Here is a 26,010-nt window from a genome sequence, read left to right as displayed (position 1 = left end):
CTTATTTTTCACTTGGATTTGAAATCAGATGTAATCAAATGTGTTGTGTGACGATATGTCAGAAGACGATCTTGAACCTAAATTATTCTTCTCTGAACTCAACGAGTGGAGCTGATGATGATACCTTGTAACTGCTATCCCCGATACAGTAAACTCTTCTTACGTACGAAGAGAGGTGAGATCGGACGAGACCGGATGTGAGACTGAAAATACAAGGCACGTGTGTGAGTTTTCGATTTCGGTTTATCGGTTGGATGCGGATTGCACTGTATGTTCAGCTGCAGCGTCAATTGTGGACTGATTCCTTGGAGCGGAGCGGAGCTCGATGTCGAGCAATGTGAGAGCTGAGCAGGTGAACACTTTCAAATATGATCCCCACGTCGGAATGCTCGCGTTGCGACTTGAGCCAATCATCCATCGCGTATTACCGAAGCACAGCTGACAGAGTAACACACAGAGAACTATAGAAATATGCATGTCCATCTCATCCTTGACCTATCAGAACGAGGGCAGCCACAGTCACATTGTGGTGGTCATCCCAGTGAACAGATGCAGATGTATCACGCAACAAGCCCCATCTCTCTCCGTTAGACCGGACTGTATCGCCCATCGAAACTTCGTAATCAACATACATTTCTAATCCCACTTTCATTTTTTACATCTTATAATTATCTACCTTACATCTCTTATCTACTTTACATACATCCCATCCCATTCACATGTTTATATCCTTTTCTTATCTATACATCCAACAATCACCAGTGTAATAATCAATATTCACTGGAGAATACAAGTATAATCGCCATCACTACTGCGCATAGACCTCGCTTTGGATTATTATCGACAAGCACTTTTACTTTTGATATCATATCATCATATCACATTCCGAATCTCACCGCACGCTCCACGTCGCTTCACAAAGAACATTTCTCCCTTTCAACGCAACACAGGTTTAGTCGTATAAATTAAAGATCAAGGATCAAGCATCTCACCATATTTTCAACACATAGTTAGATCCTTTATCACCCCATACATACGACTCGCCAATAGAAAAACAGTAAACAACAACAACATCTCAATATATCAAAGGATCTTCCTATTTCGTTTCTCTTTTACCAACCAAAAAACTCATAACATCATATCAAGATTTTCTCCTTTCAGCGTCTGTTCCTCCCATTCTTCACTGATCGGTAAGTTCTCCACTATCCACTGCTTTCTTCTCTTTTCCAAACCATACCCACTGTTACTTCTCATCTCCTTTGGTCAAACTACGTAATCAGAGATAAGAGTCAGGACTGCCGAGGGTGATGATGGTGATGTTATCATCCTGGCTTTTCTTTGATCTCTCTGTTCATGATGGGGCGGCAAAATCATTGTCATGTCTGTGATGATCTAAAAAGCTGTGTCATTGATTGTTTATCCCTTCCCATATCTATTGGTTCATTTTTTCCACCATTCCATCATTTTGCCACCGATAATATATAATTTTATCAACATGTTTTTAATCTTACCCTAACACTGTTACTCTCACACAACAGCCCAACAATGACAGACTCGGCACCCGTATCCCCCTCGAGGCCGAAAACCAACCCCCATTCTCCCCAGAATAACACAAGATTATCCCCCTCTCATGCATTCGGGTACAATAGATCAGCCAGGATATCAGATACAAGGGGATCAGATAGGTCGGAAGATGATAAGAAGGCAGATAGGCTAGATCACAAGGAGGGAGATCGATGGGGCTCACGATTCGCCGCTCCCGGTTGGAGAGTAGGGTTCGATAGCTCCAACGAGAGAGGTGGTCCGGAGGAAGATGCCGTAGCGGACTCACCGTTATCTGGATCCATGTCTGAAAGGATCTCCTCAAGACAAGTGTCGGAGGAGAGAGACGAGCTGCAAGAATCGGATAATGGAGATCGAAGAGCTAGTGAGGGTGTGGATTCTCCTATAAACGGGATGGACAGGAATAAGAGAAAGATCACGAGAAGCACTGCTAGGAAGATCAAGGAGGAATTGGAAGATGCCCCTCCCTCTGCCAAGAAGAGAAAACGTGAGTTACTTTCTGCTCGGACCTTTTGTCTTTCTCAACTAACTCATATCCTGTTTCTCGATTCAGCTCTAGCACCTGCACAAGCTTCACCTCTCCCGTCACCACCACCCACTACCGTCAGAGCATCCCATCCACCGGCAGGCACCTGTCCCGGAGATGGAAGATGTAACGGAGCAGGTGGAAAGGCCGGTTGTGAAGGTTGCCCCACTTTCAACAACTCCATCGCCTCTGGACTGGTCAACGCAGCTGGATCGGGCCCAAGTGAGGGTGTAGAGAAACCGGCACCTCGAGTGTCAGATCGCCCTAATCTTGATCGTCTGAATCCATGGGGTTTAGGTTTCATGGGTGGAATTGGTATGGGTGCGAGGACACTATCGACCTCGAGCGATCACAGAGGATCACCTGCTGGTCCATCAAGCACAATGACTAGAACTGGCTCAGAAGGAGGTTCACGGGCCGAACAGTCACCAATGTCGGATGATGATGGTAAAGATGGGGAATTCCCGCTTAATGGCTTGGCTGCAACCCCTATTGGCATGACTTGCAGGAATTGTGGGACCAGTACAACTCCCCTTTGGAGAAGGGACGAAGAAGGTAGACCTCAGTGCAATGCTTGTGGTGAGTTATGCTGTACTAAAATATCGAGCTTTGCTAACACGTTGGTTGGCTTTTTAGGATTATATCATAAACTGCATGGTGTCCCTCGACCCGTCGCTATGAAGAAGAGTATAATCAAGCGACGCAAGAGAGTCCCAGCAGTCGGTGCTCAACCCGGTAGTCGAGATGGCTCTGCTCCCACTGAGTTGCCCTCCACAACTCCCACCACCGCCATGCCGAATGTTGTTGCTCCCCCACCTCACGTGGCACCACCACCAGACAACGACAAATCTCACCCATCTCCTCCTTTCACCCATCGAGCTCCTCCTCATGCTGAGCATAGAATGGGGCTCAACCCTCTGGATCCTTACGGTCTAGCCAGACGTAATCTCGTCAAACCTCAAACAGCTACCATGACGTCCGGCACTCCCGGAGACAGGAAGAAGCCATGGTGGATCGAAGGCACGAGGGATAAGGAGAAAGACGAAAAGGAGCGAGAAGCTAGAGAAGCCAAAGAGCGTGAAGGGGTAAGTGAGAACTCGCTTTTCTTGTTACATTTGTCCCCCATAAGCTTTCTTTGTCATCGTCTATCCTTTCATCATTTCTCGTGTTTGTCGAGTCTCATCGCCTTCTTTTCGATCGTTGCGACCATTATCGCAATCGCTGCGATTGGCGGTGTATCCATCCTTTATCTTGCCCCCCTTCCTCGGGGAAGTCATCGAGACTTCCTCCTTTCACAGTTTTGACCTCGACTCCTTTCTTCGTGATGGCCACCTTTGTTCTCGGAACGTAACTTGGTGGCAAGAGGCAGTCATAAACAGTTACATCTGTTGCTTTTAACCCTTTCAACCTATCTGTTTTTGCTTCCCACTCTTCCTCTCTACACTGTTCACCATGTCAAATAGCATCCCATTGCCTCCTCGTCATTTTCCTAGTTCCAGACCTTCGTCTGTTCCACCAAAGATACCAGAGCTGACGAAGGAATCTCCTCTGCATCCCTTATCTTTGTCCTCATCGGATCGCATTCCACCCGCCAAATTACCTCGTATGGAATTGAAACGGTCAAACTCATCTAATCGACGATTTTCCGCTCCCCCCATGCCTTCACCCAATCCTTCTATGCCCGATCGACGTTCTTCTTTCTCTCTGGCTCCATCTCGCCAATCTGCTCAACAGCTCGCTGCCGAAGCCCTTCTCGGTATGGCTCCTTCTAATGGTCAAAATCGATCACCTGAGAAGCGGCCTGCTGAAAAGACCCCTCTGGTACCTGCACCAGCACAATCCTCTACTTCTACTCCTGCCTCCCGACCCAATGCGAATGCTATGGACGTCGATACGCCTGAGAGTGAAAGTCGGGGCGTTAAGAGAAAGGTTGTAGAGGATGATCCTCGATTGCCTAGTGCTGTGACTTTGGGTCTGCATGGTATTGACAGGGAGAGGGAAAGAGCCAAAGAAAGTCGATACTCTCACTCTCCTCTGGCTACCAATGAAGCTAGACAACCCAACCCTCCCGCTACCAATGCCTCTCGACTGGGTCAATCACCCTCGACCTCGATTCTTGGCGCATCAACCGCTAACCGGTACTCAGTCTACGGTCCTACCACTCGGGATCCCCTCAGTGGCTCTCCATGGGGTCTCAACCCATCTCGCTACTCTACTTTAGGTCTTCGACGTGATCTCTCCCCCTCAGTATCTTCCACATCTGCACCTAAACCAGCTACTGCGCTTGACCCTCCACCACGCGCTTCACCAGATGCAGCTAGAGATTCTCGATTCTACCCAGGTTCAGTCACTGGTTATGGCCATTACTCCATGGGTCGACGAGAACTGACCGAACATCGAGAACAGCTCAGAGAAGGTAAAAGATGGTTGGAAGCTATGTTGACCAAGACGGAAAAGATGTTACATATGGTGGAGAACAAGATGGCTCTGACTGGTGAAATGGGTCCTTCAGCTGGTGCCGCTGCTAAACCCACTGCCGCTGGTGCTGCTGGAGGGCGTCACACAGATGATTGGGAATTTGAGGAACGAGAAAGACTCAGACAGAAGGAGATCCAGCGTCTGGAAAGAGAAAGAGAGATGGACAGGGTTGAAAGGGAGAAGAGAAGTTTGGAACGTGAGAGGGACTTGCAAAGAGAGCGAGAACGCGAAAGAATTACTGCCGCTCAAAATGCCAATGCTGCCGCCGCTTCCTCTTCGGACTTGGCAGGAAGAAGGGATAAATCCGAAGCTGAGCGTAATAGGGATTTGTTGTTGGCTTCTAGAAGAGTCACGGCTGTTTCCCCCAATCCTGCGAACTCTACTTCCACCCCTAATGCCCGGTCAAATAATGGACCATCAAGTAATGCCGGGGCCGCTGCCTCGTCTTCGGCTACTTCTACGCCTAATAATAGGGAGACCACCAGTACTGCAGGGAGTGGGAATAGAGAGAAGGGAAGTAGTCCGTGGGAAGGTGAACCAGTATTAGGTGGTGTGGCTTTACCTAGGAGGGAACAGCAGAGCTCTCTTAGTCGAGCGTTGGGAAGGGGATTGTGGAGTTTTGATGTGAGAGGTTAGGCTGAGGATGGACTTTTGGATATGTAGGATGAGGGCTGAGAATACGAGTGATATCTAACAAGTTAATTTTGATCTGAGTTTCTTGCTTGGTTTGGCTAAATACATGGCATTTTCCTTTTGACTTCGAAACATATGTATGAGATTGGATGAATGGTATAACTAGCTTGAGAGGGTAAATCACATTTATGTATGGTCGCTTTGGCATTGGCATGAATCTCATGTATCTGTACAGTATTATCGACTGCCGAAAGCATCATGAGCACTATGGTAGAGTTGTGAGTTGATTACGAGTACTGAACCTCCACTTTGCCGTCATTCGCGATGAATTGATCTCGATAACATAACTGAACCAGTTGGTTGCATTTCATTCTACAACATCATATCGTTTAAAATATAATTCAACTCACTTATACGTATCATCTCCAGTGTCATGTCGATAAATCAACCATCGTCATCGTCATCATCCACCCCTTTCGGACAAGGGCAACACTCCTCAGTAACGTTAAACGGTACTTCCTCATCTAGCGGGGCAGTCAACACACCCCTTACACCAATAACGAGTGAAAGCGGATTCGAGTACCCAGCTATATGGAGCTTCCCACCGTTCTTTACGTGAGTGGGTTCTGTCTAGTACATACTGTATAGCACACTGTGCAATCTCCAGGGTTGCTTGCTGGGTGTATACTGACCCCGATATCAATTATGGTTGTCTGCAGATTACAGCCCAACCCTTCTACCCTATCTCATCAGCTGGAACTTTGGCGAGCGCTTATACTGCGATGGGCAAGGCACGAGAGAGTGTTCAAGGTTAATACGGATAGTGGGGAGGCTGGTGGGGTATTTGAGAACAAGAGGATAAAACGTGAGTTATCAGATCCAGATGATTTTGGGTTTTTCAGTGAGGTTAAACCAGTTATTGAGATTATGGTATGGTATGATCTTGGTACAGGTAAACTTCTGCCTCAATCGTTGAAACGAGTGTTCCAGGAGATGGCCAAGAATGGCAAGTTCTCTTCTCTTACATGATTTGACATAATCATGAATATCTTGACCTGATGTTGAATATGGATATGGATATATAGGCGAGGCCGCTCCTGATCCACCGAAGCAGGATAATAAGTATTTAATATATTGGAAGAAACCTGATGAATGGGGGGATCTGATCTATACTTGGGTGAGTGCCTTGCATTATACACATATGATACATTCTTGGACTGATGGTGAGAATGCGTACTCGATGTCCAGGTGACGGATAATGGTTTGAACTCTAGTATAATGACGTTTTATGAGATTACGGATGGTGATTTGTCGCATACAACTGGTGAGTCAAGCGCACGTCAAAGGTGCATTGCTTAGATGATGCATCTGCTGATGAACTAATATTGATATGCAGAGTTCTACGAATTACCCCCTCCGATACTGCGGAAAGCCCTGGAAAGTCTTGTGAAAAGAGGTAAAGCTCAGTTGTTAGAAGGCAAAGGCGAGGTTGGAGAGGGTGTAAGATTCTTGTAGTGGGAATAGGGGATATACTCAATGCTTTGATCGTATGTGCGTTCATTGGATCTGTATGACGGTTGTACGATTATGAAAATCTAATGCATTTTCCTACAAGACGCCAAAAAAGGACGCCCAATTATAGGAATGACATGTTCTCCCATGATCCCTGCCCGCCTGACGTTCTTCCACCTCATCTCCTCTTCTCAAAGAAGGATCGGGGACACAAGTTAGTTGATTAGACGAACCCACCACCACCCCTCTTCTCATCTATCCTCTTAAACCTCACCGTGATATTTCTCTCGTTGATCACGCAAACGGTAGCCAAGAAGAAAAGGCCAATGATCACCTCAAACCCGTATATGGAAGTGAAGATGTTTTCGAGAGTGTAATCTGATCCGGGGGATTGGGCGGATGTAACTGGGCTTAGAGTCAGTATGATACGATACAGTCATCTCCGGGGTCCAACTTGACTTACTCTTGGATGAACAGCCTGTTTGGTTGGCTGCGAACTCTGTGTCGGTGCAGTATCCCAGTTGGGTAGTCAATCCTCCTGAGGAAGTACCGTTGCTGTGTGATACGATCATCAGAATTCTGCTCCCAAGAGTCTGAATGGTGACTTACAAATAACCGCAGCACGAGAACTGTTACACCGATTGATTTATGTCAGTGTCGGATTCGTGATATAGCTTGTAAGGGAGCAGGCGGAAACTCACTTTATCCTGGATGGTCTGCTGCACAATCTCACTCTGACTTGACCAAATTTCAAAGAACTCCGATACTTGTTGTAATGAAAACATCCAAACATAACTGCCAAACTACCACGGACACAATTCCATTCAGCCAATTCCTTTGATATTCGGTGAGGCGAGAGATACTCACGGCCAGTGTCAAGGAAGCCAAGACCACCAACCACCAATTCAGCATCATGAGTAATTTCGAACTTTCCACCGAAGATAGGATGGCGGGTAGGGCGAACAGGGTTCCGGCGATGTAGGTTGATCCGAGACATATTCCGACTGTATGAGCATCAAGTATTAGCATCCTCTCTGACACTGAATCTCGAATCATATAGCTGAGACGATGGTTACCAAGTAGTGTTTCCGTCACTCGTACTCACTGATTTGAAAGTTTATACGAGTCTTGATCAACGCCAAGATCAGATGATCAGGCTGCGAGAAGATTATAGCTGATACTATACATAGTACACCTGCTGCTAGTAAAGATAGGTTGAGACGTTTTATGAGATTACGGATGGTGATTTGTCGCATACAACTGGTGAGTCAAGCGCACGTCAAAGGTGCATTGCTTAGATGATGCATCTGCTGATGAACTAATATTGATATGCAGAGTTCTACGAATTACCCCCTCCGATACTGCGGAAAGCCCTGGAAAGTCTTGTGAAAGAGGTAAAGCTACTGCGGAAAGCCCTTGGAGGGTCTTGTGAAAAGAATTAAAGCTCAATTGGGGATATAGGCAATGGCGATCGTAGGGGTGTGGATTCTTGTAGTTGGGAATAGGGTACGATAAAATGCTTTGAAAAGTATGTGCGTTCATTGGATCTGTATGACGTTGTCGATGATATGAAAATCTAATGTTCTTTTCCTACAAGACAAAGGGATCGGGGATTACAATGAGTTACGTTGTTAGACGAACCCACCACCACCCCTCTTCTCATCTATCCTCTTAAACCTCACCGTGATATTTCTCTCGTTGATCACGCAAACGGTAGCCAAGAAGAAAAGGCCAATGATCACCTCAAACCCGTATATGGAAGTGAAGATGTTTTCGAGAGTGTAATCTGATCCGGGGGATTGGGCGGATGTAACTGGGCTTAGAGTCAGTATGATACGATACAGTCATCTCCGGGGTCCAACTTGACTTACTCTTGGATGAACAGCCTGTTTGGTTGGCTGCGAACTCTGTGTCGGTGCAGTATCCCAGTTGGGTAGTCAATCCTCCTGAGGAAGTACCGTTGCTGTGTGATACGATCATCAGAATTCTGCTCCCAAGAGTCTGAATGGTGACTTACAAATAACCGCAGCACGAGAACTGTTACACCGATTGATTTATGTCAGTGTCGGATTCGTGATATAGCTTGTAAGGGAGCAGGCGGAAACTCACTTTATCCTGGATGGTCTGCTGCACAATCTCACTCTGACTTGACCAAATTTCAAAGAACTCCGATACTTGTTGTAATGAAAACATCCAAACATAACTGCCAAACTACCACGGACACAATTCCATTCAGCCAATTCCTTTGATATTCGGTGAGGCGAGAGATACTCACGGCCAGTGTCAAGGAAGCCAAGACCACCAACCACCAATTCAGCATCATGAGTAATTTCGAACTTTCCACCGAAGATAGGATGGCGGGTAGGGCGAACAGGGTTCCGGCGATGTAGGTTGATCCGAGACATATTCCGACTGTATGAGCATCAAGTATTAGCATCCTCTCTGACACTGAATCTCGAATCATATAGCTGAGACGATGGTTACCAAGTAGTGTTTCCGTCACTCGTACTCACTGATTTGAAAGTTTATACGAGTCTTGATCAACGCCAAGATCAGATGATCAGGCTGCGAGAAGATTATAGCTGATACTATACATAGTACACCTGCTGCTAGTAAAGATAGGTTGAGGAATGACCATACGATCGTCAACTTCTTCATTTTTGAGTTCTGGCTATGTCTATGTCTTTTTCTATTGCCACTGCACTATTTCCTTCAGAATAATACACCTAAATTTTGGGTGGCCGGAATCTGACTGTACAAGTGGAATTTATGTCGAGACCAGCTCGCTGAAGAAGTTTGTTATAAGGATTGTAAGTGTATATGCAAGAAATGACCGTACCAGACGGGTTTGGCTGTAGGGTTGCTCTGTGAAAAATCTAAGAAAGGAGCGTAATGGTTATATATTCAATGTCGACTTGTAATGGATGGATACGAGCTTGCGGAGAGGGTGATGAAAATAGAATAGGAATAGTAGAAACGATGCGATTGTTATAGTTTCGCCATGGTAACTGGACTAAGTACTGGTAGTCCTGGAGCGTACTAAAGGGATCGGCCAGAATCGCTCGAGAAGAATCGATTGCAGTTGCTGTAATCAGGTAACAAAGGTACAATGGTAAAGGCGTTGAAACGAACCCCATGATTGAGCTTCTCCTTGACAACGATAAAACAATTGACCAAACATCCTTCTCGGCGCACACAGGTGAGAGGGCAGGTCTGAACCGATACCTTCGGGTATGCTATGGGATGTTGTCAGCATATCTCATCGTGAGTACAGCACAGTACGTAGGTACAAGTCCATGCTCGTGTGTGGTGGCATGGGCATCGTGATGATCTTGTCGTTCATGTGTGGACCCACAGCCGTTGTCTGCGTGGTTGTAGATACCTTACCAAGCATCATTCAACTGACCACATACGGATTTATACCGACTTGCTGATCCCTTGGAATCCGGATGCATGATAGGTCAAAGCGATGGCACACGATGCTGTTGTTCCTCCTCCAGCGGTCTTTCACTGCCATTTCCTGTTTCCCATTCACGGTCTCTGTGCGCTGGTCAAGCTTTGAGCTATGACTCGCTTCATCAGCTCGAGCGTTTCTTGGGTCAAGCACGACTCCTGAGATGGCAGCACTGATGCTTTTTTCTTACATCGCCCCACCATATAAGCAGTACGTGTGGATCCTTGTATGCTTGTAAACTGTTAAAAAGAGGAGCTCTTCCACCTACGATCGGAGAAACGCGAGACGCCAAGGTTAGGTAATTGAATCGATCTGTCTTGTTCCTCTCTCGGACCGAGATGGTCGGGGGCTGGGGGCAATGAGATGAGATGGCCAATCATTTTAAAGTAATTCGGGGCACTCTGCTAACCCGGCTCTCTCTTTGACCCTGAATCATTTCCTTATCTCTGAGCAGTTTCGTCCAATCAAAATGTTTTTTTCATCTTTCATCTATGCGGGCCCCTCATCTAAGGAGGTGTATTCCGACGGTTTTGCCCATAGGTTTGCCTCGTGGCCATGCAACTGAATCAATTTGGTTGGTGGAAATACACCTAGGGCGTGGGTTCAGTATTGTTATCGCCGTTTTCTTTACCGGAGCGAGTACGGCAAATCTGGGTTTACTCGTTGTAGTACTGTGTGTAGGTTGAATGAAGTTTCCCATACAAACGCTGCTACGGTGAATCACTTTTTTCCATCCAACTTTTTTATTGTTGCTTCTTTCCTCTTAGACTTATCATCACCATCAAAAGCTTGTTCATCATTGATAGATAAATACGCTCGATCGTGCACAAAAGGAGCATATAAAAAGGATCAAATACGACAGATAGAAAGGACGCAGAGGCCACCCACAGCCGATTCTCTCTTATCTCTCAAGAGTTTTCAGACTTTCAAACAACTCCAAAAACCCCCTTTAATCCGTGCGTGGCAATTTCACAGGCTGTATCGATACGATCAGAGCAGATCGAGCTAACACCTGCGTTGTCTCTAGTTTCATTACCTGAGCCGGCGCCGCGATATGTGTGGTGTCGGGTTTATCTGTCACATCAAAGGACATGCAGCTCACAAGATTGTAAGCGATGCGAGGAACATCCTCTGCAATATGACCCATCGAGGGGCCAGTGAGTCATCATTATCTGTTTTTGCAGGAGGGCGCAAAGGCTGATTCAGAATGTGTGCGCTTTTATTAGCCGGTGCTGATGCCCGTGATGGTGATGGTGCTGGTGTGATGACTGGTATTCCCCATGATTTCTTCGTCCGAGAATCAGCCCACTCATTCTCCGCTAAGCTCCCTGCCGAAGGTACTTATGCTGTCGGTAACGTCTTCTTCTCCAAGGAGGAGTTTGCCAGTCAGCAAGCTACTTTTGAGGATATCGCTAAGCCTCTTGGATTGAGAGTGCTCGGTTGGAGAGAAGTGCCCACGGACAACTCCATCCTCGGTCCTGCTTCCAAGAGCAAGGAACCTAAGATCTTGCAACCTTTCGTAGTACTTGAAGAGCATTATGGACCAGGACAAGACAGCCAAGGGGGAAACTTCGATGAGAGGAGATTCGAGAGACAGCTCTACGTGTTGAGAAAGCAAGCTACACACAGAATGTAAGTGGCAAAATTCTGTCTTGTCTGTGTAAAACCAATCGATCGATCGATCTGACTCTTCCCTCCTAATCGTAGTGGTCTCAAGAGCGGCTTCTACATCTGTTCCCTCACTCCCTCCAACATCATCTACAAAGGTCAACTCTCCCCTGTTCAAGTCTACAACTACTACCACGATCTCAACCACGCTCTTTACGCTTCCCACTTTGCCCTTGTTCACTCTCGATTCTCTACCAACACCTTCCCATCATGGGACAGAGCTCAACCTATGAGATGGGCTGCCCACAACGGTGAGATCAACACTGTCAGAGGGAACAAGAACTGGATGAGAGCTAGAGAAGGAAATCTCAAGTCTGAGAAATTCGGCGATGAACTCGATCTCCTTTACCCCATCGTTGAGACTGGTGGTTCCGATTCCGCCGCTTTTGACAACGTACTTGAACTATTAGTTGTCAATGGTGTTTTGACCCTCCCTGAAGCTGTCATGATGCTTGTACCTGAAGCATGGCAGAACAACGACTTGATGGAACCTGAGAAGAAAGCTTTCTACGCCTGGGCTTCATCATTGATGGAACCTTGGGATGGACCTGCCCTCTTCACTTTCTCTGATGGTCGATACTGCGGTGCCAACCTCGACAGAAATGGTCTCAGACCTTGTCGATTCGTAGTCACCTCTGACGATATCATGGTTTGTGCTTCGGAAGTTGGAACTATCACTATCGAACCTGAGAAGATTATTCAAAAGGGTCGATTGAAGCCTGGAAGAATGTTGTTGGTTGACACCAAGGAAGGACGAATCGTCGATGATAGAGAGCTCAAACTCACCACTGCCAAGAGACAACCTTTCGGTGCATGGGTCGAGTCTCAACTCATGAGACTTCCTGAAGTGGTCAGAAGAGTGCAGCGATTCGAAGATATCTCAGTCAAGATTGATGATACCCCTCTCAGCACCGATCCCAAATTGCTCGCCTTCGGTTACACAATCGAACAACTCAGTATGCTCATGCTTCCCATGGTGCAAGAAGGTCACGAAGCCTTGGGATCTATGGGTAATGATGCTGCTCTCGCTTGTGTGTCTACCACACCTAGAACAGTTTACGATTACTTCAGACAACTCTTCGCTCAAGTCACCAACCCTCCCATCGATCCTATCAGAGAATCAATCGTCATGTCTTTGGAGACTATGGTCGGTATCGAAGGAAACTTGCTTGAAATCAAACCCAACCAGTTGCACCGACTTCACCTGAAGACTCCTGTCCTCACCATCCAAGAGATGAACGCCCTCAAGCACATGAAAGTTTCCAACTCCGACTGGCCTTCCATCACCATCGACATTACCTTCGAGAAAGGTGAAGGTCTCCCAGGATACCGAAATGCTCTTAACAGAGTAAGACAAGAAGCTGTCAACGCTGTCAATGCTGGCTTCAGATCCATCATCCTTTCCGACAGAGCTGTTGGCCACGACAGAGTCGCTCTTTCTGCCATTCTCGCTACTGGTGGTGTCCACCATTACCTCGTACAACAAAGAAAGAGATCACAAGTCGCCATCATGATTGAGACTGGTGAAGCTAGAGAAGTACACCACATGTGTGTCTTGGTCGGCTACGGTGCGGATGCTATCTGCCCTTGGTTGATCATGGAAATGATCCACAAGGTCGCTTCGGAGGGATTGTAAGTGGATTCTCGTATGTAGCCAATAAGACTACGCACTGACGTGGTATACAGGGCCAAGGACGGTCAAACCGCCGACAAACTCGTCGAAAACTACATGAAAGCCATGGCTGAGGGTATGCTCAAGGTCCTCTCCAAGATGGGTGTATCCACTCTTGCCTCTTACAAGGGTGCTCAGCTCTTCGAAATTCTCGGTCTTCACGAGGAAGTCGTTTCTGAATGCTTTATCGGTACTGCTTCAAGAGTACAAGGCGCTACCTTCGAGCTTCTCGCTATGGACGCTTTCGAATTCCATGAAAGGGCTTGGCCATCTCGAGAGACTATCACTGTTCCTGGTATGGTGAGTAGTTTTTCCATTTCCTTAAATAAACGCTACTTATGCTGACTCATGTCCCAGCCCGAAAGCGGTGAATACCACTACCGACAAGGTTCAGAGATGAGAATCAACGATCCCGTTTCCATCGCTCAGCTTCAAGATGCCGTTAGACAAAAGAACCAAAACGCATACGATAGCTACTCCAAGAACTCCCGAGAGTCAATCAAACGAGGTACCCTTCGAGGTCTTCTCGAGTTTAACTTTGACAACGGCACCAAGGTACCAATCGAACAGGTCGAACCTTGGAACGAAATTGTGAGAAGATGTGTTACCGGTGCTATGTCTTACGGTTCCATCTCTATGGAAGCACACACAACCCTTGCCGTAGCTATGAACCGACTCGGTGGTAAATCCAACACTGGTGAAGGTGGTGAGGATGCTGAACGATCATTGCCTATCCCCGGACCTGGCTCCGATGCCGATGGTCAACCTTTCACCCATGCTATGGAGCTCAAACCCGTATGGGACTCTCGACGATCTGCCATCAAACAAGTTGCTTCCGGTCGATTCGGTGTCACCTCCAACTATCTTGCCGATTCTGATGAACTCCAAATCAAGATGGCTCAAGGTGCCAAACCCGGAGAAGGTGGTGAACTCCCAGGTCACAAGGTTTCCGCTTCTATCGGTAGAACTCGACACTCTACCCCTGGTGTCACCCTTGTCTCCCCACCTCCTCACCACGATATCTACTCTATTGAGGATTTGAAACAACTTATCTACGATCTCAAAGCTTCCAATCCTCGAGCTCGAGTCTCCGTCAAGCTCGTATCTGAAGTCGGTGTTGGTATCGTTGCCAGTGGTGTGGCCAAAGCCAAAGCCGACCACATCACCATCTCCGGTCACGATGGTGGTACCGGTGCTGCCAAATGGACTTCCATCAAATACGCTGGTCTTCCTTGGGAGCTTGGTCTCGCTGAGACCCATCAAACCTTGGTACTCAACAACCTGCGAGGCAGAGTCACCGTTCAAACCGATGGTCAAATCAGAACCGGTCGAGATATTGCTATCGCCACTTTGCTCGGTGCCGAAGAATGGGGTTTCGCTACCACCCCTCTCATCGCCATGGGTTGTATCATGATGAAAGCTTGTCACAAGAACACCTGTCCTGTCGGTATTGCCACTCAAGACCCCGCTCTCCGAGCTAAATTCGCTGGCCAACCCGAACAAGTCATCAACTTCTTCTACTACGTCATCGAGGAATTGCGAGGCATCATGGCCAAACTCGGTTTCAGAACCATCAATGAAATGGTTGGTCGAGCTGATATGCTCATGGTCGATGAGTCTTTGCGAACTCCTAAGACTGCTCTCCTCGACTTATCACCTATCCTCAAGCCTGCTCACTTGCTCCGAACCGACGTTGCCACTTACAAAGTTCGAGCTCAAGACCACAAACTTTACGTTAGACTGGATAACAAGTTCATCGACGAAGCTGAGCCTGCTCTTCAAAAGGGTCTTCCCGTCACTATCGACTGTGATGTAGTCAACACCGATCGAGCTTTGGGTACCACCCTCTCCTACCACGTATCTAAGCGATACGGCGAAGCTGGTCTCCCAAGAGATACCATCCACATCAACATGAAGGGATCTGCTGGTCAATCGCTTGGTGCTTTCCTTGCCCCAGGTATCTCGATCGAGCTCGAAGGTGATGCCAACGATTACGTCGGTAAAGGTCTTTCAGGTGGTCGATTGATTGTCTACCCACCCAAGTCCTCTCCCTTCAAAGCGGAAGAGAACATCATTATCGGTAACGTCTGTTTCTTCGGTGCCACCTCCGGTCAAGGTTTCATCCGAGGTATCGCTGCCGAGCGATTCGCTGTCAGAAACTCTGGCGCTACTCTTGTGGTCGAAGGTACCGGTGATCACGGTTGTGAATACATGACGGGTGGTCGAGTTGTCGTTCTTGGTCTTACCGGTCGAAACTTTGCTGCTGGTATGTCTGGTGGTATCGCCTATGTCCTCGATATGGCCCACTCTTTCGCTCCCAAGGTCAACAACGGTACTGTCGAACTTGGTCCTGTATCTGATCCTCAAGAGGTCGCTGAGCTCCGAAGTCTTATCGAAGATCACCGACACTACACCGGCTCAGAAATCGCCGATCGAGTCTTGCGAAACTTCCACCGATTCTTGCCCATGTTCGTCAGAGTCATGCCTCTCGATTACAAGCGAGTCCTCGAGGAAGACGCTGCTCGAGCCGCCGAAGAGAAGAAGAGGCAATCCGTCATCGACCTTATACCCTCTACTACCGCTTCTCAAGTCGATCTCGTCGCTACTGGCTTCGACCCCATCCTCCCCCGAGATGCCAACGCTCTTACCGTCTCTACCTCTCAACTTGTCACTCCTACCGCCTCGCCCAAACCCAAACCTGCTGAACCTTCCATCGTGGATGTTGAAGACGCCATGGTTGACGATGCCACTTCCAAGGAGAAACTCGCTAAAGTGGACAAGACCCGAGGATTCATGAAGTACAAGCGACTCAACGAAGCTTACCGACCACCCCGAAAGAGAGTCAAGGATTGGAAAGAGATTTCCACCCGACTCAACAAGGGCGAGCTCAAATACCAATCAGCAAGATGTATGGACTGTGGTATCCCCTTCTGTCAATCCGATACCGGTTGTCCCATCGCCAATGTTATTCCCAAGTGGAACACCATGGTATTCGAAGGACGATGGCAAGATGCTCTCAACAGATTACTCAAGACCAACAATTTCCCAGAATTCACTGGTCGAGTCTGCCCCGCACCCTGTGAATCAGCTTGTGTATTGGGTATCAACGAGCAACCCGTCGGTATCAAGTCTATCGAATGTGCCATCATTGATAAAGGGTTCGAGATGGGTTGGATGGTTCCTAACCCTCCTCAACACAGGACAGGAAAGAAGGTCGCTATTATCGGTTCCGGTCCTGCTGGTCTTGCTGCCGCTGATCAGCTCAACAGAGCGGGTCACATCGTCACTGTGTACGAGCGAGAGAACCGAATTGGTGGTCTCCTTATGTACGGTATTCCTAACATGAAGCTTGACAAGGCTATCGTACAGCGACGAGTAGACTTGATGGCTGCTGAAGGCGTCAACTTTGTCACCGACGCCAATGTCGGTGTCGATCCTGCTTTCGATCCTCTTGAACTGAAGACACAGAATGATGCGCTCATTCTCGCTACTGGTGAGCTTTTTTCCATCTGCTTTTTCAATTACGGACGGAAAGCTAATAATTTGTATTATCTCAGGTGCTGTCACTCCTAGAGATCTCCGAATCCCAGGAAGAGAAGCCAACGGTATCCACTTCGCCATGACCTACCTCGGTAGCAACACCAAGCAACAGATCTTCGGTGAAGGTGTACCAGACTACATCAATGCTAAAGACAAAGATGTTATCGTGATTGGTGGAGGTGATACCGGTGAGTTGTAGGCGCGTGGCGATCGCCGCCAGTCGGTTGTGGCACTCATGACTTTTTCGCAAACTGACATCTTTCATCAGGTAACGATTGTATCGGTACTGCTATGCGACACGGAGCTAAGAGCATCACCAACTTCGAGCTTCTACCTGCTCCTCCAGCAACGAGGGCTCCCTCGAACCCATGGCCTACGTAAGATCTTGTTCCCGCCTTTCCTCACCATCGCCGTCTTTCTCGACCATCCTTTAACCCCTTTTCTCGCTCCCTCTCGTTTGTTTCTCTTCTTTGATTTCCCCTCAGCTGATATATCTATTCAAACAGCTATGCCAGGATTGCCAGGTCTGATTACGGACATTCTGAGGTAAGCCGGCAAAACAACGTTTTACGGTCTGTTCTCGACTTGGTATGCATGCTGACGATTTTTCCGGGTTTTTTCGTACAGGTTCAAGCACACTTCGGCCACGATCCTCGAGTGTATGAGGTCAGCAGTAAGAAGTTCTGTGTTGATGATGAGGGCAACCTCACCGGTGTCGATACGGTCAGAGTTGAGTGGACTCAACAGAACGGTCAATGGAAAATGGAGGAAGTTGCAGGATCTGAAAAGGTTAGTGTTTTTTCTCACTTCTATGGTCGGAAGCATTAAGACTAACTGTGTTGGAAATACAGCATTACCCTGCTCAACTCATCTTCCTTGCCCTTGGTTTCCTCGGTCCTCAGAATCATGCCATCAAAGCTCTCGAGGTAGAACAAGATCCTCGAAGCAACATCAAGACTTCTGGTGGTAACTACAGCACCAACATCCCAGGTGTATTCGCTTCCGGTGATTGTCGACGAGGTCAATCATTGATCGTGTGGGGTATCAGAGAAGGACGACAGGTAGCCGAAGAGGTCGATCGATTTTTGATGACCGGTTCGCACCTCCCTGTTCAAGGTGGTATCGAGCGACGACAATGGATCGCTCCTCCAATCATCAAACCCCTTCACACCGAGGTCTCAAGCAGAGCTACAAGCGAGTTCGAAGTATCCAGCCAGGGTGTAGATGTGGAGAACATCAGTGTAGCTGCATCTGCGTAAATTGTCTGTCGACAAAAAAACGAAAAGGAGTATAAGGGTTTTTGTATTCTTTTGCTTTTCTTAGGTTAGGTTAGGTCTTCTTTATAGGTTGTTTCTGTTTCTAGGTTTGCTTGTGAATGTAAAATATAGATGCATATATTGTCAACATGTTTTGAGTTTCCTTTACCCCTCACATGTGTCTCCTCCTTGTCCCTCCTACTTTCGGCCCATCTCGCCTCCCAGTTCGCCTTCTGCTCTACCCCCGCACCTCTCGTTGTGCTCCATATCCACTCATCCTCCACCTGCCCTTCTTCGTTCCCCCTCCCTCGTTTCTCTCCTACTCGCATTCTGCCCAAACTGTCTCACACAACTTGTCACTCTCTCTCTCTCTCCATCACCCACTGTTTAGCCTCGTTGCTCATCCTTCTGCCTACCCGCCAGTACTCCTCAGCTGGCCCTATTCGCATGTCTCATCTTCCCAGCAACTCTCATTATAGATCTGACCGTTTGTACCAAGTGACTTTACCTTTTATACTCGGCACGCACTGCCAGAAAAACATACATTGGAGCACAGGCTATCATATTATACATTATTTGGTAAGATTCCATAAACAATATGAATTATAACGATTCGATCTTCTTCTAATCCCCTTCTTCGCACCACTACGAAGATCTCTGTGCATCTCACTACATAATAGTCTCTCGGGTGATACTTAACCTCGTTGCACACCTGCAATTGATCTCTTGTAATTGAATTCCGTAGGATTCCCATTGAAGAAATCCATCTGAGCCTGCCTGTAATTATCAGTAAACACGGTGATATTATCAGATTTCAACCTCAAGATATTCTTGTCGTTGGAGTAGGTAGGCCAGACGGTGGCGTTTGAGTTGGATTGGCCATTGGGGTTGGAGTAGTATGCGAAGTTCAACCTGTTTCCACCTAGGTGTCAATAGAGACCACAGAGAAAGGAGGGAGTCAGTGACTCACCAATAATCCACCATCTGATAAGATAGCTGTTGATCCCCTACTGTATAGTTATTTCCGAATCCGATCGAAGTCAAGTTGGCTCCCGGCACAGAGAGTCCATAGACATATGGGATCTCACTTGCGTGGTAGACTAAGCGTTGTAAGATACAGTATTAGCACCCAGCGCTCATCTGCGAATTATTCTTCGATTCTGATGGGCAGAGAAGGTTTATACCAGTTGGAAGGAATAACTCACCTCCTCTAGCGGCAGGTTGACCAGGCGTATATTGCTCAAACTGATAACTCCAAGTTTGGTCCAACCCGTGCGAATTGGCTTGTTCGAGGAAGTACCTTCGGGGAGCTTGGAATTGCGCGTCGCCCAGGATCGCTGCGATTTGCTTGTGACTGGATTGTGTGAAAAGATGAGTTAAAGAGGTTCCTCATTACTTAAAGGTCTGGTGATGGCCGACTTACGCTGGGGAGAATCCAAATGTCTGGTTTCCAGTATCGAATGGACTAACCAAATGAAGATCAGCATTGAAAGTTGAGTGAAATGGCTTTGGGCAACCACTCACGATCCCGCAGAGGGTTCAGGAGAGTATAGAGAGTACAATTGAGCGACGGTAGAATTATCAGGATCGACTGGACTGAAAATCGCCAAGAGCTGCATACCGGTCTGAGTAGAGTTGACGAAAGAAGGTACGAAAGATGTTCCCCTGTTTGGTTGCCGTAGATCAGCTTAGCTCTTTGTTTCCGAGAAAGAAGGAAATGGCGAGCAAAGTCAACTCACTCGTCCTTGTTGTTTCCTGAGATGAAAGGTTTCTTGGCGAATCTACCTTGAGATAGAAGGGTGTGAGGGGAGTCGGGGATCAAGTCGCCGTCGATACTTGGTCCTGTGTACAGCATCGTCAGCTAACTCGTGGATCTGTTGAGAACCCTCTGCTAGGACAACTCACCGTAAATGAATCTGAAGGAATTTTGATATACATCAGCCACTTTCCACCTCGGATCACTCGAGCACTCACCCCGCAAAGAGGAGATTCGACTTGACAGTCAACTGTCCCTTCAACAACGCATCAGCAGGAAGAGCTTTGAGACACTCGAATCCTGTCAATTTTGATGTGGAGTCGGACGAGGTGGCGTATCCGGTCGAAGTGGCGTTGGTCGACGATGTGGTAGCGGTGGTGTTAGCTGCTGAAGATGGGGTCGCAGCAGTGGCATTGGCTGAAGACGCAGGTGTGGAAGAGCAGTTGGTGACTTGAAGTAGATATTGATAGGCGTCTTCCCAGGTTGATCCGGTCGGTCCGATGGGTGTGGTGGACTGTGCGCCAGACTCCATGATGGCTGATTTGAAGGTGTTGATGTTTTCGTCGAGGTATAGGAGAGAGGTGGCGATCGCTCCTGCAGATTCACCGAAGACAGTGACCTATGCAAGAGGATCATCCATGATCAGCGGTTACATTTCGTTTGATACTAAAAGCAGAAGGGGAAGGAAGACCCACTTGATCAGGATTACCACCGAAAGCCCAGATATTCTCTTGAACCCATTCTAATCCTTTTCTAATATCCTTGAGACCGAGATTGGCCGCTCCGTTCTCGGCGAAACCTGAGCCGGATCTGGGGTACGTCATGATCCGTCAGCTGGACAAACAAAGACCATGATAGTATATTTGAAGCATTGTGGGTCTGAACACCCACGGCCAACCGAAAGTACCAAGTCTATAGTTGAGAGCGACGTAAATAAAAGGTTTCCCCTGTCACCGGACACTCGCATGTCAGCATCTTAATTTGCTGTGATCTTGACAGTGGAATGGACATGAAGTACTTACGGTCTTAGAAGCATAAGCTTGTAAAGCCGTAGCATTATATAGATCTATCGAACCGCTGGTGAAGGAACCTCCATAACTACATTACATGATCAGCTATTGCATCATTCAGCGGAGAGAGATGGATAACTAACATCCAAACCATGACTGGCAAATAGGCCGACGTAGCATTGGATCCCTGCGGAGCATATACATTGAGATACAGGCAATCTTCAGACTGTGTTCCGGCGAGGCCATTGGGGCTCTGAAGACATGCTGGAGGTTGTTTCTGGGCTGTCACGCTGAAATTGTAGATATAGCTTTGGGGAGGGGAGAATCGAAGATCGCCAACAGCTGTTCATGAATTCATACCGAGTCAGCCAGAATATCGATAACGGTGAATACGATCTACAACGAGACCAATGCATTGAGTTAATCAGAGAGGAGAGGACACCCACGGGGTTGTGCATAGGGTACACCCAAATACAGATCTTGTCCATACTCCGCTACGTTCACTCCGGTAATTTTGATGGGGGTACCATTGGAAGTATCCGGGTAGATCGTTACGCTGGGATTGTTGGAAGTGGTATTACTTGGAGAACTGCCTGTGGAAGTTGAGGAGGATCCAGTAGCGGTAGCGGTCGCAGTAGCGTTTTGAGCGGCTGAGGTCGAGGCAGGATCGTTATTTTGAGGTGCGGGCGCAGGTGCGGAGAGCACGAGTGGGAGGAGGGGTAGTAGGATCGTCCACTTCATTTTGGATGGGTTTCCCAATCAATCAATACCTTGAGCGGAACCAGGACCAGAATTATATTATTCTACTGAAGATTGAAATATGTTCAGTTGAGAGATGAGAAGCGGAGGATGCTTCTTTATGAGGTAATTCAAATATTAGTACACTGTAAAAGGGAAGATGCGGAGGCCGATCCAAGATGTACTAGTCCTGATGACCCTGTGACCGACACCGACGGACCATGAATTCATGGACTGATGACTAACTACTGAACTTGACATTTGACCCTGATTCAACGACTGACACACATGTACAGCATATGAGTACGATTACTTGTAGCACCCGTATTCCGACAAGACAAGAAGACAATGTCATCATCGCCTCTCGTCCTTCCCCTTTCACGAGGAAAGGGAGATCTAATAGTGGTGCGAGTGGAGGTGGGGTTATACACGGGATCGGGGGCGTTGTGCCTGAGCCGCAGTCCTCCAATCTGGGACGAATCTGGGCAGATCATGTTCCAGCAATCACATGTAACTTATCGGTTAATACAGTCAACAGCACTTAGTATGTCCAACACAGCCAGTCGAATCAAAGACATACTGTCAATGACAACAAATCTGAGGAGGCAAGACGATCATAAAACTCAGAGTGAAGTCAACCGGTGCAAACGCCAAGAAGCGAGCGGTATTTGCACGCGGAAAGGATGTAAAAGTCCGAATGATCGAACGGGATGATTACAGACGACCAATGCGGTGGTCATGCAGAATTACAACAAATACAAAGAAGGATTTGCGGCGGACTGAATACAACAATGACTAAGACGCTCCATCCATCGGAATTTGCAAAGGAGCGGTACGATTGGAAAGGAATGAATATCATGTTGGCGGATATGGCGAGGTGTACACTGTTATAGCTGCTTCCCTGTTGTATCAGAAATGATCAGTCTATGAGCTGTTTGAGCTATCAGACGCAAAAGTCGGTATACAATTCACTTTACCCAATTCAACCATCCCTAAAACAATGATTCAGACCCTCATCAGCTCATCTCTCCTTCATCACTTGGGTGGAAAAAGGCAATGGACACACCTGATACTCCGCTCTGATCCACAGTACTATCCTATCTCCAGGTCGAGCCAACTTCAGCGTAGGATGATCTTCCGGCAGGATATTGCAATGAGGTTTATAGTACTGTCCCGCATGGACATTGTATTGTATCGAATGTCTTGATCCCTGGACTTCTTGGGTACCGCGTAAGAGGGATATTTCGAACCATGAGTAGCTTTGTTCGTACGTGCCTTCAACAAGGTACAGAATATCAGTAAGTGTACAGACGAGATACATCAGGTATTCTGACAATTTCTGAGATGCGGATGATGAGATTGATTGGGAAAGTACGGTTTACGACATACCATAATGAGTTGGGTTGTTACTACTCCACCCTTGATCCTTCGATAATGTCTCAATCACGCATTTCCTTATCCACACTTTATCAGGTTCCCCACTGTTTCCAATATCAACCACTTCTTCAGAACCACCTTCACCTTCTACCACATGGCCATGCGATCGCTGTTCATTTCCCCGGGCTCTGGGCCTTCTCGTACATCCCACAGGCGAACTGGCCAAATACCAACACTCCCCATTCATATTCCGCAGTCCACCCCAGCGAGACATCATAGCAGACCGGGGAAGCTCATCCACCTGATCAGAATCCAATAAATCCTCGGGCTGAACGAGATGCGTCCCATTGGTGATATGTAATCTTGAGTCTAATGAATTCACCACCACATGCTTGGTCCGCTGTCTCCTACAGCCTGACCAGTACTCCGCCTCGTCCAATACCTTCGGTATGAGTTCACTGGGTATACCGAGATGTATGAGATACCGGCTGACTAGACGCACTTCAAGGGCGGTGGGGTGTAGATGGTCGTGTGTAAGTGAGGGAGTGGAGGGGTTGAAGAAGTATGAGAGGATAGATTGACCGCGCGGGTTGAGGGGTGAGGCGGAGGGTCGGACTGCTTCGTTTGCTGGGGGTGGGTTGGTGGTTGGTTGAGATTGGCGTGAACCCATGTTGATCTGGTGATGAGATAGCAAATGAATGGAAAGTCTGCTTTGTTCTGCGACTGGTCATGAGAGATCAGTGGTGAGTGGTCGTAGTTTATCCGGGGTTTAACCGAATTGAGCATGGGTTTAAGAGGTTGAATTTGGACTTTTTCAATTCAACCAAATCAAAAGCTGTTATCGATAACAATAATTTGCAACCTCCTTCTCGTCTCCTATAAATCTTTTGACCTCTATCCCCTACAGTAGTCTCGAGGTCCGTCCAAGATGAGCGATAAAGCTGGATTATACGACATCTGTAAGCTGACACGCTCTCTTGATGCTGGGCTCATAGCTAACACCCAGCTTGAATAGCTAAACCTCGATTTGATCTCTCTTCTTACGGTACGTGCTATTGTCTTCTTGTCTTTATCGAGCTAGCTGTTCATTACCCGTCGCATTGCTGATAGTTCTTGCATCGATATAGGAGGCAGACTGGCGTACTTCTACTCGACCACCTCCCCGCTCACTCTCCTCGCTTCATCCGCTCAACTCGAGAAGGCACAGAAGGATGTAACCAATTTCGAGAGTCATATCAAAGAGGCCGGGAAGAAGGGATACTGGGTAAATCAGCAGCATAAGGAGATTTATGATCATGCTAAGCAGTGTGAGCTGTCTCTTCAGTGTTCTATCTGGAGTCGAAGTCACGGTCGAAGCTATCTCTTCGCTCGGACCCGGCTCATATAATGTACGAGATAATGGGGATCGTCGAGCTGATCAAAGTGAATCACGCTATACTGTAACAGTGGTTAACTCATCTATCCACCCTGATACTGGTAAACCCGTACCATTGCCTTTTAGGATGTCTGCTTTCGTGCCTACCAACTTGATGTAAGTTGGTTTTTCTGTATCGACGATAAGGCGATATATGCCGTTCGAATGGTAGATGGCTGACGAGCTCATGTATTCTATGGTAGAATATGTGTATGTCAGTCTGTACGATTGTGCCATCATAGCAATTATGAACTGACTGAGATCGTGAACAGGCCGGTATGCTCATGCCTGATGCAAGTTTGAAAAGTGTGATCTTCTGGCAATGGGCGAATCAAACGTTGAACGTAGCTGTAAGTCTCTTTTCACTTCGCCTGTCTATCATGGCGGAGATTTCAGGCTCACTCCTCCTATCACAACAGGTCAACTTCAGCAATGCCAACAAATCCATCGAGATGACCCCTCAAGAGATCGGTACAGGTATGTTAGCTATTTTTTCAATCCAGAATATCTGGAAGTAGCTGATATCCATTTGTACAATCACAGCCTATCTCGCAGCGACGTTCACCTCTGTTGCCCTCGCCGTGTCATTGAGCAGATTGGTACCTAGATTGAGAGTCAGTCCCGCTGCGAAGGATATTCTGGGTAAATTGGTACCGTTTGCTAGTGTTGCTTCGGCGGGTGTTGTCAAGTAAGTCCTGCTCATCTTCACTGCTTCCCAAAACACTGCTCTTATGTATACTGTATGTCCCAGCCAATCTTTTAGAGCGCTCAGCTAACATCTCGTACCCCACTAGCATATCGTGCATCCGATGGAAAGAGATGAGAGACGGTGTAGAAGTGTTCAAACTCAAGAAAGATCCTGTGGATGGGAGCGAGAGTAAAGAGATACTTGGGAAATCACCTAAAGCAGGTCAAATGGCCGTTATGCAAAGTGCAGCGAGTAGGGTGTTCACCAATGTGTATGTTCATCATTGTTCCATTCTTCTCATCCACCGAAGGCAACGTATCAATCTCCCCCATTCATATGTGATACGCATCATACCGCTTTGCCTAAGAAGCTAATCCTCTTCCTAACGTTTTAGCCCGACCCTCATCATCCCACCTATGGTCATGACCCTCCTCACCCGTCGAGGAGTCTTCTCAGGCCCAAGAGGAAACCTCGCATCCAACCTCACCCAACTCACGCTCATCGGACTGTCCTTGGGACTGTTCTTACCCCCCGCCATAGCTTACTTCCCTCAAAAGGCGGAAACCAGTCCTGCGAAATTGGAAAGTCGGTTTAAAGAGTACAAGGGGCCGGTGTACTTCAACAAGGGTTTATAATGGTTTCACTAGATCTTAGAAGATTTAGATGTGTAGAAGGATGACTTGGATTTTAGAAGTGGATACTATGCTACCGATCTCGGACTGAAC

At 47.4% G+C, this 26,010-nt stretch overlaps 9 protein-coding genes across 9 annotated transcripts; 5 read left to right on the top strand and 4 right to left on the bottom strand.

Moving 5' to 3' along the window:
• Nucleotides 1-1,545: 1,545 nt before the first annotated feature.
• I302_100199 (uncharacterized protein) lies at nucleotides 1,546-3,440 on the top strand (the record flags this gene model as incomplete). The annotated part of the gene is made up of 4 exons (XM_019190218.2): nucleotides 1,546-2,050; nucleotides 2,117-2,668; nucleotides 2,726-3,174; nucleotides 3,363-3,440. 4 exons carry the CDS (start codon nucleotides 1,546-1,548, stop codon nucleotides 3,438-3,440), a joined length of 1,584 nt encoding a protein of 527 aa, XP_019046966.2.
• A 101-nt stretch (nucleotides 3,441-3,541) lies between these two features.
• I302_100198 (uncharacterized protein) lies at nucleotides 3,542-5,203 on the top strand (the record flags this gene model as incomplete). Its single annotated transcript, XM_065869043.1, has 1 exon — nucleotides 3,542-5,203. One exon carries the CDS (start codon nucleotides 3,542-3,544, stop codon nucleotides 5,201-5,203), a length of 1,662 nt encoding a protein of 553 aa, XP_065725115.1.
• Nucleotides 5,204-5,633: 430 nt separating this feature from the next.
• On the top strand, nucleotides 5,634-6,715 carry I302_100197 (uncharacterized protein; the record flags this gene model as incomplete). The annotated part of the gene is made up of 6 exons (XM_065869042.1): nucleotides 5,634-5,815; nucleotides 5,920-6,065; nucleotides 6,153-6,206; nucleotides 6,286-6,377; nucleotides 6,449-6,524; nucleotides 6,597-6,715. 6 exons carry the CDS (start codon nucleotides 5,634-5,636, stop codon nucleotides 6,713-6,715), a joined length of 669 nt encoding a protein of 222 aa, XP_065725114.1.
• Nucleotides 6,716-6,935: 220 nt separating this feature from the next.
• I302_100196 (uncharacterized protein) lies at nucleotides 6,936-7,968 on the bottom strand (the record flags this gene model as incomplete). Its single annotated transcript, XM_065869041.1, has 6 exons — nucleotides 6,936-7,117; nucleotides 7,176-7,267; nucleotides 7,322-7,341; nucleotides 7,414-7,515; nucleotides 7,580-7,716; nucleotides 7,818-7,968. The coding sequence occupies 6 exons, from the start codon at nucleotides 7,966-7,968 to the stop codon at nucleotides 6,936-6,938; spliced, it is 684 nt and encodes a 227-aa protein (XP_065725113.1).
• A 375-nt stretch (nucleotides 7,969-8,343) lies between these two features.
• I302_100195 (uncharacterized protein) lies at nucleotides 8,344-9,370 on the bottom strand (the record flags this gene model as incomplete). The annotated part of the gene is made up of 6 exons (XM_019190216.1): nucleotides 8,344-8,525; nucleotides 8,584-8,675; nucleotides 8,730-8,749; nucleotides 8,822-8,923; nucleotides 8,988-9,124; nucleotides 9,226-9,370. The coding sequence occupies 6 exons, from the start codon at nucleotides 9,368-9,370 to the stop codon at nucleotides 8,344-8,346; spliced, it is 678 nt and encodes a 225-aa protein (XP_019046964.1).
• Nucleotides 9,371-11,220: 1,850 nt separating this feature from the next.
• I302_100194 (uncharacterized protein) lies at nucleotides 11,221-18,305 on the top strand (the record flags this gene model as incomplete). Its single annotated transcript, XM_019190215.1, has 10 exons — nucleotides 11,221-11,323; nucleotides 11,393-11,798; nucleotides 11,874-13,466; nucleotides 13,521-13,806; nucleotides 13,864-16,999; nucleotides 17,064-17,234; nucleotides 17,315-17,423; nucleotides 17,553-17,592; nucleotides 17,674-17,835; nucleotides 17,898-18,305. The coding sequence occupies 10 exons, from the start codon at nucleotides 11,221-11,223 to the stop codon at nucleotides 18,303-18,305; spliced, it is 6,414 nt and encodes a 2,137-aa protein (XP_019046963.1).
• Nucleotides 18,306-18,997: 692 nt separating this feature from the next.
• I302_100193 (uncharacterized protein) lies at nucleotides 18,998-21,809 on the bottom strand (the record flags this gene model as incomplete). Its single annotated transcript, XM_019190214.1, has 13 exons — nucleotides 18,998-19,214; nucleotides 19,273-19,402; nucleotides 19,508-19,656; nucleotides 19,726-19,767; nucleotides 19,827-19,967; nucleotides 20,042-20,144; nucleotides 20,208-20,218; nucleotides 20,277-20,677; nucleotides 20,754-20,868; nucleotides 20,950-21,005; nucleotides 21,081-21,156; nucleotides 21,212-21,410; nucleotides 21,515-21,809. The coding sequence occupies 13 exons, from the start codon at nucleotides 21,807-21,809 to the stop codon at nucleotides 18,998-19,000; spliced, it is 1,935 nt and encodes a 644-aa protein (XP_019046962.1).
• Nucleotides 21,810-22,661: 852 nt separating this feature from the next.
• I302_100192 (uncharacterized protein) lies at nucleotides 22,662-23,853 on the bottom strand (the record flags this gene model as incomplete). The annotated part of the gene is made up of 4 exons (XM_019190213.2): nucleotides 22,662-22,707; nucleotides 22,779-22,798; nucleotides 22,873-23,081; nucleotides 23,196-23,853. 4 exons carry the CDS (start codon nucleotides 23,851-23,853, stop codon nucleotides 22,662-22,664), a joined length of 933 nt encoding a protein of 310 aa, XP_019046961.2.
• A 258-nt stretch (nucleotides 23,854-24,111) lies between these two features.
• On the top strand, nucleotides 24,112-25,920 carry I302_100191 (uncharacterized protein; the record flags this gene model as incomplete). The annotated part of the gene is made up of 10 exons (XM_019190212.1): nucleotides 24,112-24,142; nucleotides 24,199-24,228; nucleotides 24,311-24,490; nucleotides 24,630-24,714; nucleotides 24,801-24,807; nucleotides 24,870-24,947; nucleotides 25,017-25,074; nucleotides 25,141-25,285; nucleotides 25,392-25,556; nucleotides 25,680-25,920. 10 exons carry the CDS (start codon nucleotides 24,112-24,114, stop codon nucleotides 25,918-25,920), a joined length of 1,020 nt encoding a protein of 339 aa, XP_019046960.1.
• Nucleotides 25,921-26,010: the final 90 nt, after the last annotated feature.

Source organism: Kwoniella bestiolae, chromosome 1 (genome assembly GCF_000512585.2).
Source record: "Kwoniella bestiolae CBS 10118 chromosome 1, complete sequence".
Classification (NCBI taxonomy): Eukaryota; Fungi; Basidiomycota; class Tremellomycetes; order Tremellales; family Cryptococcaceae; genus Kwoniella; species Kwoniella bestiolae.
This window is presented reverse-complemented; position numbering and strand designations above follow the sequence as displayed.